Source organism: Zalophus californianus, chromosome 5, assembly GCF_009762305.2.
Source record: "Zalophus californianus isolate mZalCal1 chromosome 5, mZalCal1.pri.v2, whole genome shotgun sequence".
Lineage (NCBI taxonomy): Eukaryota > Metazoa > Chordata > Mammalia > Carnivora > Otariidae > Zalophus > Zalophus californianus.
In genome coordinates this window covers 112,446,295-112,460,016 of record NC_045599.1, presented here as the reverse complement: position 1 = coordinate 112,460,016, position 13,722 = coordinate 112,446,295, and the positions used below count along the sequence as shown (strand labels likewise).

The following is a 13,722-nucleotide window of genomic DNA, read 5'->3' as shown; positions in this document are numbered from 1 at the left end:
AAGCCCCACATAGGTGGGCGCTACGGTTTTCATTTTAGAGAGAACAAAACGGAGGCTCGGGGAGCGGGGGTGGCTTGTGTGAGGGCACCGGACAGGTCGGCGTTCCTCCGCTTAAGCTGTCTGAGCTCTGAGCTGAACTCCTTGGCTGGCTGGCTACCTGGAGCCTGGCAACCTGTGTTCCTAAGGAAGGCGGAGAGGGCCTTCTAGTTCTCGTGGGTGCTCCTAGAGCCCGTGTAGAGATGGAGGCTCGCAGAGACGGGACCTGGCCGGGCCTCACGGCAGCTGGGGCCACAGTTGGAGCTGGAACCCTGCCTGCAGCCGCTGCCACTTCACCACAGAGTGGATCTGGTGGGGGGGGGGGGGGCGGTCTAGCCTCATGGGAGCGGGGAGACTCTCCTCTCCAGCTGAGGGAAGATCCTGTCTGAAGGTGAAGTCCAAGCAAAGGCTGGGCCTTCCTCCAACCCTCACCCACTGTAACTTTACCACATCCCAAAGGCAAAAAAAAAAAAGCACGAATTTCCTTCCCAGTCAGAATTCTGGCCCCAACTCCTGTGGGCACCAGGCCTCCTACAACCACGCCTGGCTCCTGGGGACCCTGAGGACGTGATGCTGGAGAACAGAGCACAGGCCAGGCCTGGCGATGACCCCAGAGTAAGACACAGGGTGCTGAGGATGCTGATTAGATTCCTTACTTCTCCTTAGGGCCTGGATAAGGCCTAAGGAGAGGAGCGGAGAGATGGCCTATGGGGGCCACATTCCAGGAAACAACTCCCGTGCAAGTAAGTCCCAGCCTTTCTGTCTCTCACCAGCCTGCCCTTTCCCCCTGAGGTCATCAGAAGTCAAATGAGTTCAGTTCTCCCTTCTGCTCACTGGCAGGAATCAATACTCACCCCAGGTAACTGACTTCTAAGGCAAGCCTGGCGGCATGAAGACAAAGACAGACAGAAACACACACACACACACACACACACACACACACACACTGCACACACTGCACACACACTGCACACTATTGCCTTGGGCCTCAGGCCAGAGTGGCTACCTGGCAAGGCTGGGAGAACTCTCCAGTGGGCCCTCATCAGCAACCTCAGGTTTGGGGTCAGGCAGGGGGATGATGTAGTCGTTGTCACCCTCATTGGGCTGCACAGCCGTGTAGAGGACAGAGCTGGTGTCCAGGGGGGATCGGAGGCCATGGAAGCCAGGCAAGCGGGCTTGGGACCGAAGGACGGCTGGGTGGTCGCTCCTCAGAAACTCCTCATCCACCTGCTGGTACTTCTGCTCCACGGGGAGAGAGAACCGGAGAAACAGGGAGGGTCAGACCAGAAATGCCCATGGGGATAATCTACCATTAGACCCTGGCCCCTCCTGCCTTGTGTGAATTAGGCAACTGGTGCTCAGAGCAGAAGGGGAATTGCCCAAAGCCACACACAGCTGGGTGGCTCTCCCAGCTGTCATCGCACAAGACCAGGTGAGCTCAGGGCCACCCAGGGAGAGGACAGTCAGCAGACTAGTGCCCGTGACCCTAGCACTTCCCCTACTTCAGAGTAGACAGGTGTGGGCTCTCACCTTGCCTCAGCCTCCTGCAGTGCGGCCTCAGTTTCCCTAGCTGCTAAATGGTGACAACCCAATCCATCTCACTGGGCGCTGAGCTGTGACTGAACGTGGGTGGGAGTGTGGTTAGGAACGGGTCCGGGGAAAGGGGACGTGCTTCACTCCTCCCTGTAACGCCCTCCGGCGGACAGGCGGGTTTTAAGGCCCTACTGGCTCCATTTGCCTTGACTGAGCCTGCAACAGGCTTAAATGGTCAGGCCCTTAGCAGACAGGTAGCCTGAGGCTGCTCAGACTTCTGAAGGAGCCCCGGGCCTTGGCATGGGTGTAAAAGCATGAGGAGGGATGCAGGATGAAGGGGGCTGTGGGCATTGGCTTCCACACAGGATTTCATTTCAAAAAACCCTGTGCTGCTAAAATAAATTCAACTCACAGCTCCAGCCCATCCCTTACTAGTACCAGCAGGGAAACTGAGGCCCAAGCCGGTACAGGTGGTCCCTCAAATACCAGCATGACACATAGAGCCTTGTACCCAGTGTCTGATTTCCAGGCCAGAACTCTCCGTTTCGCTGCCTCAACATACCTTCTTGTACCCCTCGCCTAGCAGCCTCTCAAGGAGCAGCACCAGCTGGGAGAAAGGAGGCCGGATCTCAAACTTCTCTTCCCAGCACTTTTGCATGATCTCATAACTGGGGAGAGGCAGAGAGAGAGTCAGGGTCTCTGGCTCGGGGTCTACTGCCTCCCAGAACCAGGTGAGCAACGAAGGGAGCTGGGGAGGACAGGTGAAGAGGGACTGTTTTTCCTGTTTCCGGAGCAGGCCCTCCCCGCAGTGGTGGTTCCATGGGGCGGGCCACCTTGTTGAGCACACGACCCAGGTCTGGCTGGTAGGAGTTTTCATGGCTCTCAGTTCAATGGCTGGCTCTGGATGGGCACGTGACCCCAGCTGAGCCCTTGACAGTCAGCTCGGGGCCTTTTGCCCGAACTATGGTGAAAGCAGTGCGCAGGTAGCCATTTGGCCTGAAAACGCGGCCAGCATGGAGGAAAGCAGGGCCGGGTAGAACCAGAATCCTGATGACAGCATCTGAACACCGAGATCCAGCTATACTGAGGTTTTTCTAGATCTCTGGACTAATCTATTTTTGCCTTAAGCCAGTTAAGTTGGATATCTACTGTTTGCACCCAAAAAATCCTCCCAAACGCTCCACTCACATCTCGTCGGAGGCGTGGGCAGGCTGGGCCATGCGGTACCCCCGCTTGATAGCATTATAGAACTGCTCGTTCATGGGCAGCTCTGGGTAAGGGGTGCCACCTGCAGGGAGCAGAGACAAGAGATATACAGGCTCAGAGGTGTTGAAGAATGGCAGGTACCCTATTCTATGGGACAGACAGGCACACCAGCCCTAGAATGGACAAGGGTATAGCGGCCTTGGCACTGAGAAATGTGAGCCCCCTTTAGAGGCTCGGGACAGAGACTGCAACCTTCCCCAGAAACAGAGAACCAGAGAACACCAGAATCAAGTAAGTTTTCTGATGCCGCTTCCAAACCCATCCATAATCAGCTGGGGAAGTAAAGAGACCCAGAGAGGACAGGGACTTGCCAAGGTCAAATAGCAGCAAGAAAGCAGCAGAGAGGCGTGACTGGAACCAGAGCCCTGCCCCCTGCCCCAGAGCCTGTCCCCACAGCCCTACCAGGCTGGAGGTATGAGTGGTCAGGGTGGAGGCTGTGCTGCGCCCCTGAGGGCTGGGGGGAAAGGAAGCACACCCAGGGTGAAGATCTCCCAGAGTAGGATCCCGAAGGACCACACATCGCTCAGGGTGGTATAGAGGCTGTTGAAGATGCTCTCGGGAGCCATCCACTTCAGAGGCAGGAAGGTCTGTGGAAGGGCAGGATGGTACGAAGTATAAGGAGGGCCAAGCCCCACTCTGCACCTGGCAGTTCCTGCTCCAGCCCCTGGCTCCCCGGGCCCTGAGAGCCCACTTCTACAGGCATGCAGATCCCACAGCCATCCCAGTACTGGCCAGAGGACCGGAAGGCCAAGGTTCTTTACCCACAGCTGGTGACATGGTGCTCTTATCCCTGAGCAAGAGCCCCAGGGTCTGCGGCCCCTCTTCCTCACCCCAGTAGAGACCCCTGGCTTGGTAGAGAGCAGGAGAGCCAGAGACACGCCAAGGTACCACCCAGCTGTGACCTGGCCACCTTCGATCTCTGGGGTCTAGAGTCCCTCCAGCTCTGGGATTCACTGTCCCTTGTGGAAAGTGGGAACATGAGTGGCAGGCAGGATGGTCACGTTTTAACCAAATACACATTTGACCTGCTCCGTTTCCACCCTTCCCAGGACCCATTACAGCTGGTCCCTCACCTCCTGTCATGACCGATGAATCTGAGCCCTGGGCTCACCCTCACACCCTTAGCATCTCTACCCCACTCCGAACAGCTGGTGGCTTCCCTTCCTGGGCCTGCACACATGGCTAGGCAGGCCAAGCCTGTCACCACTGGACAGGTCAGGTCACGAGGAGCTCCGCCCTGATCTCCCTTGTGCCACAGCCATGCTGACCGGGAGAGAACTCGTTCCCAGGGTCAGAGACACACGGGATCAGGCAAGGTACTCACACTGCCTTTGGAGATATAGTTCGAGTCTCGCATGATGTCACGAGCCAGGCCGAAGTCACAGATCTTGACCAGCTTGCCCTCACAGATGAGCACATTTCTGGCTGCCAGATCTCGGTGGACACACTGGGTTGGGGGGGATGGGAGCTGAGGCCTTGGAGGCAGTTGTGGGGAAAGACCTGCCTGTCAAGGGCTTTGGGGAAAATGTATCACCACACAGATGTGAGAGGCCACACAGGTGAGAGGGGCCACATGGTGAGGGCGTTCACTGTCCTCACCCACCAGAGGGGACGTCACTGCCATATGGAGCTGTGTACTTGGAGGACCCTGGCTGGCTGGGTGGTCCACCTCCCCATCCCCCTATCTGCCCACCGTGACCGAACGTACGTTCTTGGAGGCCAGGAACTCCATGCCATTGGCCACCTGGTAGCTGAAGCCCACGAGATCTGTGTAGCTAAGCACTGGGGACTCGTTGATCAGAGTTGCCCGACAGGTCCTCTCGGGAGCTAGGGGAGAACAGAAGTTCACCTACCATCTTGTGTCTCCACATGGCCCACAGAACCCCTGCCCTTTTGGTCTTGGAGGCTGACTGTCCAATACAGGTGGCTACTGATCCTCCAAGTCCTCCACAAAAGGAAAACAATTTCCAAACACCTAATGTAAACCTCTCTTACCTCATCAGTGCTGTTGCTGGCCGGAGAAGCCTTTGGCGTTAGCCCCGGGCCACCTTTACTGAGCCTGACCCACTTGGCTTCTCAGGGACACTGGGTCAGCCTGCAGCCTCCTCTGTGCCCATGCCCCAGGAGGCCAAGTACTCCCCCAACCCCAACTCTTCCTGCTCTGGATCCAGAAACAGAGGTTCACACTGGGGCTCCATCACAGAGCAGCTTTGTGCAGGTGGCTAACCTCAGTTTCTGCATCTATGAAATGGGGACAAGGCCACCTTCCTCCTAGGGTTGTTGCCAGCCAGGGCATATGAAAGGCTTTGATAGGAATGCACGACTGCAGAGGGGTGGGGGCTGTGCCTAGGTGAGGACCCTGGGTGCACCCACCGGTGGGGACATAGTTGTCATAAGGGGCCATGTAGCTGGAGGACTCGATGTCTGCATATTTGATGCCTCCTTTCATGTCCAGCATGGGCACGTAGTCCACCGACTCATCCTTGCTCATGTCCATGTAGCCACCGTCGCTCTCCCCAGGCAGAGACACGTGGCTGGGGGAGAGAGGAACATCACAGAAGGAGGGGCCACGGGCCTTCCTTTTGCTTCCCTTCCTGCCCCTGCTCGCCCCTAGGCCCCACAAGGCCCTGTCACTCACGGCTTTCCTCTCTCCTTCCACCACCCATCTTCCTCCAGCCGGTCACAACTGGAATGGCCATGCAGTGAGCCCTTCCAACCAGCCCGTGGGGCCCTAAGCTGGGCAGCGGGGTGCTAGGAGGACACATGTCCCAGTGCATGTCCTCAGGGAGCTCACGCCTAGGCGTGATCCTAGCATCCCACAGAAGGGCAGGGAGCATGGTGCCTTTCTAGGGAGCACAGCCTTTCCATCCGGCTGTGATGCCCTGTGAGGGCCCAGCCACAGCCCAGAGTGGGCAAGGAGTTGCCCCAAGGCCTCTGCCTGCAGCGCCCGCTCCCCGGAGCGCTATGGGACCACATAAGCCTGTGTCTCTAGAGGTAGACCAAAGACCGGAGGAAATCGATCCAATGCCGGGGAGGACAGGGGTGAGTTCGCATGTCTTTCGGCAACAGACCAACGCCCTGGCTCCTAAACCGTGTCTGCCCAGCCTGGCCTCAGCTTCCGTGCCGGACAGGGAGGGAGTGTGCAGGTTCTCCTCGGGGCCCCCCCGAAGCCTCCTGTGGTACCTGGGTAGCGGGAGCCCGCCGGGCAGGGCGTTGCTGTAGAGCTCGGCGCTGGGCGGGCGGCGCTTGTCGGAGCAACGCTGCAGGAAGGTGTGCTTGTTGCGGTGCAGGTAGTCCACCAGGTCGCCGTAGCGGCAGTACTCGGTGATGATGTAGATGGGTCCTGCGGGGGGACAGGCTCAGGCACAGCCCCTTCGGGGGGCAGGAGGGGCACACACTTGCCGTCGGGGCCTGGAGGCTAATGACGGGCTGCACCTTGGAAAGGCAGTTTGGTCAAACGGCCAAGAGGCTTTGACACCGGGCAAACCCCGGTTCTTTTCCTGCCTCTGTGACCACGAGCGAGATACTTCTCGCAGAGCTTTACTTTCCACATCTGTTAAATGGAGCTAATCCTAGCCACCTCCGTGAGTGTTCATAAGATAATGCTTTTGTCAGCTCGGCCTGGGGCCTGGCATGTAGCAAGGACACGGGGCAGATATCACTGATCGGTTTTCAGACTGAAGCTTAGGCTGGAGCCCAGTATATAAAGCAAATAAAAGCAACCATTTATTATCAGGTTACTGTTTCAATCCAAATACAGTACATTTACTTGAAGTCAATCGGTGGGAACTTGAAGATATTGAGGAAAACAAACATTTTGAAATGAGTGATCTTGCGGACATAAATTGGCCTATGTGTGCAATTCACTTCTGTATTTTATTTTAGTTGCACAATACTGAGGAAAATCCCAAATCTCACAATAAGGAGCTGCAAACAATGATAACACTTCTTTTTTTTTTTTTTATGGCCTAACTTGCAGTCAGAGTTTCAAAAAAACATACTAGCTGGAGAGACTTCATTCTATGATCTGAATGAAAGCAGCTCCCAGTCAGCATGCTGGTGGTCTCCAAGTGTAGGGATAGAACTCACCTCACAGGGGCTGGGATTTATAAGTTTGTAGAATGTGTTGTGAAAATTTTAAAAAGTCAGAGGACCCATGGGTTTGGAAACGGCTGACCTGAGGAGTCCTTAGGCCTTGAAGGTGTTGTGACTCCGTGAGTTTGTAAATCCCACCCCCATCTGGGTCTGTGGAGTGAGGGCACCGGACAGGGTAGGTGTTGACCCTCCAGCTGGAGAGTCCTGTTGTCCGTGGACTGAGGAGGGGGTGGGGAGGGGCGAGGCTTGGGCTGCTGGCATTTTCCAGAATCCTCTGGGGGAGTGGTTTTGGTACCTCCTTTGGTGCAGGCCCCCAACAAGTTGACCACGTTCAGATGGGGCCCGAGGTGACTCATGATCTTCAGCTCTGACATGAGGGCTTGCTTCTCGCTGCTGCGGGCTGTGGCTGAGGGGGGAGATGGGGCCTCAGGCCTGCCCTGTCACTCAGGCCCCAAGGAGGCTGTTCTGCTCCATACCCTACTGTAAGACCCAGATGAACTGGGGCGGTGAGGACCCACGAGTAGGGGGAGGAGAAAGACGGTGGGAGCAAAGGTCAGGGAGGGAGGGAGGTGCCAGGAAGGGGGGCAGGGTGAGGAAGCCTCTTAGCCAAAGCAGAGTCTGGAGTGGTGCTGGCCGCCAGGTGACTGCATTGCTTGTGCCCAGCAAATCGGAACCAGGGAGGGCCTGAATGTGTGGGCAGGGGGCAGGGGGGACGTGGAGGCCCAGATGTGAGGGAGGGGCAGGCTCCCAGGACTCACATTTCAGCATCTTGACCGCCACTTTCATCGTGGCCTGTGAATGGCTCAGGCCGTGAGCCGTGGCCTCCACCACCTGCCCAAAGGCCCCGGAGCCGAGGGTGCGCCCTGGGGTAGAGATGATTCCTCAGCTCCTGGCCTACCAGGAAACGGCATCCCCTGCTCTCTCGGAGGTCAATCCCTCAAGCCAACCTGGACTTAAGGTGTTCCCCTCAAGGAGTCTCCCACAGTGTTTTGCAACCCTTCCTGGTGTCTCATCTAAATCCTGCCTGCTTTCTGGTCCATCTTTAGTCCCTGGAAGCCTTCCTCCTATCCCAAAAGGGAGTTCAGCTCCTCCGCACGCCTCAGCCTTCCCAGCTAGACTAAGCACAGTCCTGACATGCAGCCTGTCCTGGATTAATACTCCCCCTCTCGCCACAAAGGGGCCCTATCTCACATAGTCACAGGATCATAGGACCTCAGTGCTGAGCCCTCTCTGGGGGGATCATCTTGCCCCATTGTATGGAGTGGGGCACTGAGGGCCAGAGAAGGCAATACAGCCGACCTAGTTCTCAAAGCTAGTCATGGCAAGGCTGGATCACACCTCAGACAGTCTTCCCACCCGCCGCCAGTCCCCAGACCGCCGCACGAGGACTCCCTGGACTGACCAAGCACAAGCTGGTCCCGTGGCAGCTCCCACGTGGAGTCGTAGGGCAGCTGCATAGGGTCCACGTAGATATACTCATGGCCATCGGAGCTCACGGATTCAATCACCTTCCATCGGATCTCATAACGTGGCTTCTGCAAGACCGACACCAGGGATGGATCATCAGAGGAGGTCTGGGCTTTGGGGCCCACTAGCCCACAGCCCCTTATGGGACAGATGGAGCAGGAGACCCTGAGGCCCAGAGAGGGGCAAAGGCATATTTGAAGCCACACAGCAAGTTACTGATAAAGCTCAGCTTCAGGGGCTCAGTGAGAACAGGTGCCAAGAGGCCCCAGCTTGGCGGTGGCTGAGGAGCAGCTAATAGCCAAGGGCCTGCCTCAACAGGACCTGCTTGCCAGCTTCTCCCAGAGCCCTGGCTGCTTCCAGGTGGGAGTAGAGGGGCAGGCAGTCCTGGGAAGTGACACAAGCTAGGGGCACTCAGCTAGATGTGGATAGCCCCTCCCCAAGCTGGCTCACTTGCAGTGGGAATCTCAGAAAGATGTAAGCTTACAATGCTGAAACCACAGGATGCTGGGATCACAGTATTGGCATCTTAGAATGACAGAATCATGGGTGCTGCAATCCTAACTCAGGAATCTTAAAATGTTGGGATCGCAGAATGGTGAAGCCTCAGAACAGAACATTGAAATTACATGTTAATAGGATTAGAATGCATTTCAGTAGAAGCCTGGGAGTCTCTGGGGGTGAGAGTTGGAAGAATCCTGGAGTTCATGTAGTCCACCCAGAAAGTGCTTTGCCCTATGGCTGGGAGGGGCAGGGCGGATGTCCAAGCAAGACCCAGGGGGGGGAGAGCAGAGACAAGGGACCCTGGCTGTCCTGGACCAGGCCTGAGAGGGCCCTTGCTGCTGGGGATGGAGGCAGCTCTATGTCATTTTATACCTGCACTCTGGGCTGGGCTGGGATGTGACCAGATCCTGCAACATTCAAGGGCAGCTGGGGGCCCCATGTAAAAAAAAAAAAAAAAAATAGTGTGCCAGTCTGCACCCACTAGGCAAGGGTGGGAGGTTACCTTCTGCCAGAGCATGATGAGGATGATGAGGGAGATGACTGTGAGGACCACCAAGGCCAGGATGGCCGAGATCACCACCACCTTGAAGGGCAGAGCTGGAGGCAGAGACAAAGAGCTGGCCATAAGCAAACGGGGAGCTTGGCAGCTCCCTGGCAGTCCTCCCGTCCCCCCACCACTGGTACGGCAAATCCTCTCTACTGTCCTGCCTGGAAGGGAAGACCCCCTCCACCAACCACGGCCTGTGATGTCAGACTCTCAGCCCCTCCCTCAGGGCCATACCTTCAGACCCTCCCATAAGAACCCATATGCCCCTCAGTTACAACAGTGCTCAGCTCCCTCTGGGCCCCCATATGCCTTCAGCCTTTGCAGGGCTCAGTCTGGCCTGTCTGCCGTGGCTCCAGATTGGATGCCAGCTCCTGACCGCCTGGGCTGCCCTCGCCCCTGAATCCATGCCCTCGCCTGGGCTGTCACAGTTGGCACAGAGCCTGACCAAGGGGCCAACGGACTGAGTGACTGAGCTCGCACAGCCCGACGAATCCAGACTGTCTCCTCCCCTGCTTCACCCGGAGTCTCCAGCAGTGTTGGGATAGTGATGATAGTTATAAGGTGCACCCCCCAGGGAACAGGGGTAGCCAAGTCGGACTAACTCTGGGCCCGCAAGCGCCAAGTCTTCCCCCGAAGGCCTCGGCCTCTTTGCTGTATGATTTCCCATTCTCTTCCCCTCCCTTTGCATCCACCCCTGCCAGACCCTCATCTCCCCTACTCTGCCCCACTGGCCACCCATGGGGTCCCCGAGGAACTCATTCCCTCTTCCTCTGTCCCCCACTTGCCCCTCTTGGCGCCCCTGGAGGCCCTGTCCCTCCTCCTCAGGGTCCCAGACCAACATCACTCCTCTCCTCCCTCTCCCCACCAGGTCACACGTCCCAGGCCTGGGAAGGAAGTCTGAATCTTCTAAGGAGCCATCTGAGTAAAAAGAAGAGGCTTCGTGCAGCCACGGCAGTTTCCCTGTAGGCTGGTACGTGCCTTCCCCCTCAGGTGGCACACAAAAGCCCTACTTGTCTTGCTCCGGGCTGGTCTGCAGGTGCCCGCTGGCTCAAGGGTACGTGTGCATGCGTGGGAGTGGGAGTGAGATAAGGTATGAAAACCCCCACCTGTCCCACCACAGACCAGGGGGCTGGAGACAGCTCTGTGTACAGAGAGGCTCATGTGTGTGCAAGCCCACCAACCTGCCAACACCTCGCACAGCCTTCAAAGCTCTGCTCACCCGGGCTTCTGCCTACCCCTGAGCCCCTCCTTTACCACTCCCTTCCCTTTCTCTCTTTATCTCGCCCTTCCAGCCCTTAAATACACACAGACTCCGGGCTCCAGCCACGCTAATGCCTTTGAGTTCTCTGATCCCATTTTGCCTCCGGGCTCTTACACAGGCCATTCGCTCTGACTGGAACACCATTCCTTACCAGGCTAACTCCCAGGTATCTTTCAGGTTTTGACCTAAAGCTTTCTTTTTCCAGGACACTTTCCTGAAACCCCCAGCTGGGCACGGAGCCCCTCCTCCCTCTCGGCTTTCCCCCCAGAGTACTGCCCCCTGCAGTGGGATTGCCTAGTTCCTTATCTGCCTTCTCTCGGGTCTGAGGGCACTAGAAGGGCAGGTGGGGCTGGGCCTTCTCCAGGGAGAAAGAGGAAACAAGCGAAGAAATGAGGTACCAGCGCAGGGGGAAATGCCTGCCCCGGGACACTATATGCATGGCCGACACTATTCATATGGACAGGAATGGTGCGTGCGTGCATGCATGCGTGTGTGTACCCACTCACAGACATGCATGGTATAGCAGGCCTCTGTGCACAGAGACTGTGTTCGCACACTTTCACAGAGGGAGTGCTGCGGCTCCACGTTGCGGACATGCACATGCCAGTTTGCACACACGCACAGGAATTGTACGCGCACTGTCTGCACCCTTGTGTGGTGATCGTGCATGCACACGCACATGCATACAGACACACGCTCCTGGGTTTATATATGTGGCTGGGTATTGGGCGTGGTCATATACATGGTTTATACACATGCGTTCTGTGGGTTCCCACAGAGGCAGATGTCATGCACGCTTGTGCACGCGCTTGCAGACATACACTCCAGCCCCGCATGTGTATCTGGGGCTCGGGCACTCTTCATTATGTGGTTTACATATCTACACCAGGCAGGTTTGCACCTGTGTCCAAGGATCAGGCTTGCTGTTCACGGTTTAGGACGCACGGACAGCAGACACACACCCCAGCCTTGGCTTAAAGACACTCACGGGTGTACACGTGGGTGCCAACACTGCGGTGTTGTGTAAGTGCACAGGGGCATACTCTGGTGGGCTTCGCCATGCTCCTGAGTGCCCACAGGCACGCTGACTCTGGCCCACTGGGCTCACGGGCACAGTTCCAAGAATGGCGGGGTGGAGGTGGGGCTGGAGGGCCTTCAGGGACCACCCGGGCCGGAGGACTCACAGTGCGGCACCACGGTGACCTCCTGCATGTCGCGTCCCAGCAGGTTGTGTAGAGTGCAGCGCACTGACAGCGGCTGATCCACACGGCGCAGGCGCAGTGTGCTCACCACCTCGAACTCCTGATCCTCGGGCCAGTATGTCACGTTAGTCTCCAGCTGGCTCTCCTCCTCCGAACTGTTCCCCAGCGGCGTGGGCGGCAGCTCGCGCGGACACCTGCCAGGAGAGCCAGCCGGGTCAGCTTCCAGTCCCTGCTGCTTCCCGCTGCCTGGCCCTGAGCTCACTCCTCCTGTGGCCCCTCGACTGACCGGCAGGGGGCGCTCCTACCCCAGAACTGAGAGCCCTGGACGGCAAAATCCACTCCCTTCATTTGATCGTCTGAGTCAAGGTAAGGAAACGGGACTGTTTAGGTCATGCAGAGCATCTCCAAGAAGCCACATCTTCTTGGACGGAGCTCTAGCCTGGAGCAGCGTGCCCGGAGGAAGAGGCTGGACTAGATGACCTCCACTGGGTCCTTCCAGGCCGCTGTGGTTACCCTGGGAGCCAGAGGTCCCGGGTCTGCTTACCTTTTGAGGTCGCTGCAGGTAGACCAGGTGAGGTATGGCTGGGGCATGCCCCGGCCGCGACAGCGGACCGTCTGCTCCCCACTGGCAGGGTGGCTTTCACTCAGCTCCAGCACACGGACAGGCACTGTGTGGAGAGGGCAGGAGGCCAGGAGGTGGGGAGGTCAGGAAGGACAGTCAGTGAGAAAGGCCCAGGGGAGGACCTGGCCCAGGGTCTCCCCTGGGCGGGGGAGGGGAGCCTCAGGCTGCAGGTGAACATCAAATACCAGGAATCACCGTGTGAAAACTGACAGGTTCCCCTTCTGGGTACTTCAAAGGGAAAGCCTCAGTAGGGTGCTAGTCTGTCTCTAACACCTCTCTGAGACTCGCTAATCTTCCCTTTTAACAAAGACAGAGCAGGTCTGAGGGTCAGAGAAAGCCCTGGGAAAGCAAGAGCATGGAGCTAGAATTTAATAGCATCGCTTTGTTTTCCCAGAGTTTATTTTGGTGGTTGCTTTATATTTATGACATGTGATGCTGATTTTCCATCTACAATTGAGAGGTTAAATTCTCTTTCAAAATACATTTATTTTTAGAAAGTCAATTGACAAAACAGTAAGTCATTAGTGTGTCATTCCCCTGCTCAAAACCCTGCCATGGCTCTGTCATTTCAGTTACAGTAAAAGCCAAAGTCCATACAAGGGCCAGAGGGGACCCACACAATCTGCCCCCCCCCCAACTTCCAGGTCTCAGCTCTGACCTCATCTCCCACCACTCTCCCCCTCGGTTCCAGCCACATCGGCTTTCTGCTGTCGGTCCTGCCTTGGTACTGCTTGGTGGGCCCTTGCCCCACAGAACTGCTTGGCGAATACCCTCACCTTCTAGAAGTCTTCAAGCAAATGTCGCCTCCATGAGGCCAACTTGATCAGGCTATTTGAAATCGCAACCCTCACTGCCCCGTGCCCCCTGAACTCTCTATCCTCCCTACCTAGCTTTTTTCCCCCTTCGACAGCACTTGTTACCTTCTAATCTTCTGTGTCATTTGCTTGTTCTCTGCCCTGCTGTTGAGTGTTTGTCTTCCCCCCAGCAGGAGACAAGCGACGCAAAGGCAGGGCCTCAAGAACCTGAACAGACTGATGTGTTGTTGTTGCTCAGTAAATATCTTATCTATCTAATTAGTAGTGTAGTATAAGGGTATGTGAGAAGGAAAAATCATGCACTGGTACATGAATGCCTGAGGCTTTAGGGACACCAGTGTAGCCCAGCGGCCTCCTTATACAGCTTGAGGCCCAAA

General features: G+C 56.8%; 1 protein-coding gene across 5 annotated transcripts in view; it reads right to left on the bottom strand.

Moving 5' to 3' along the window:
- Nucleotides 1-13,722, bottom strand: part of PDGFRB (platelet derived growth factor receptor beta) — a 37,223-nt gene that overhangs the window by 2,860 nt on the left and 20,641 nt on the right. For 4 of the 5 annotated variants that reach the window (XM_027605588.2, XM_027605587.2, XM_027605589.2 and 1 more), the window contains 14 exons: nt 12,453-12,576; nt 11,891-12,102; nt 9,401-9,495; nt 8,333-8,465; nt 7,689-7,793; nt 7,226-7,336; nt 6,019-6,178; nt 5,209-5,369; nt 4,544-4,662; nt 4,160-4,282; nt 3,311-3,422; nt 2,758-2,857; nt 2,132-2,237; nt 1,043-1,275 (listed from right to left, as the gene is read on the bottom strand). In XM_027605588.2, the coding sequence (XP_027461389.1) occupies nt 1,043-1,275; nt 2,132-2,237; nt 2,758-2,857; nt 3,311-3,422; nt 4,160-4,282; nt 4,544-4,662; nt 5,209-5,369; nt 6,019-6,178; nt 7,226-7,336; nt 7,689-7,793; nt 8,333-8,465; nt 9,401-9,495; nt 11,891-12,102; nt 12,453-12,576 (1,894 nt within the window). Of the gene's footprint in view, nt 1-1,042; nt 1,276-2,131; nt 2,238-2,757; nt 2,858-3,310; nt 3,423-4,159; nt 4,283-4,543; nt 4,663-5,208; nt 5,370-6,018; nt 6,179-7,225; nt 7,337-7,688; nt 7,794-8,332; nt 8,466-9,400; nt 9,496-11,890; nt 12,103-12,452; nt 12,577-13,722 lie in introns of those variants that run through there. The other variant, XM_027605590.2, reaches the window with a different exon arrangement.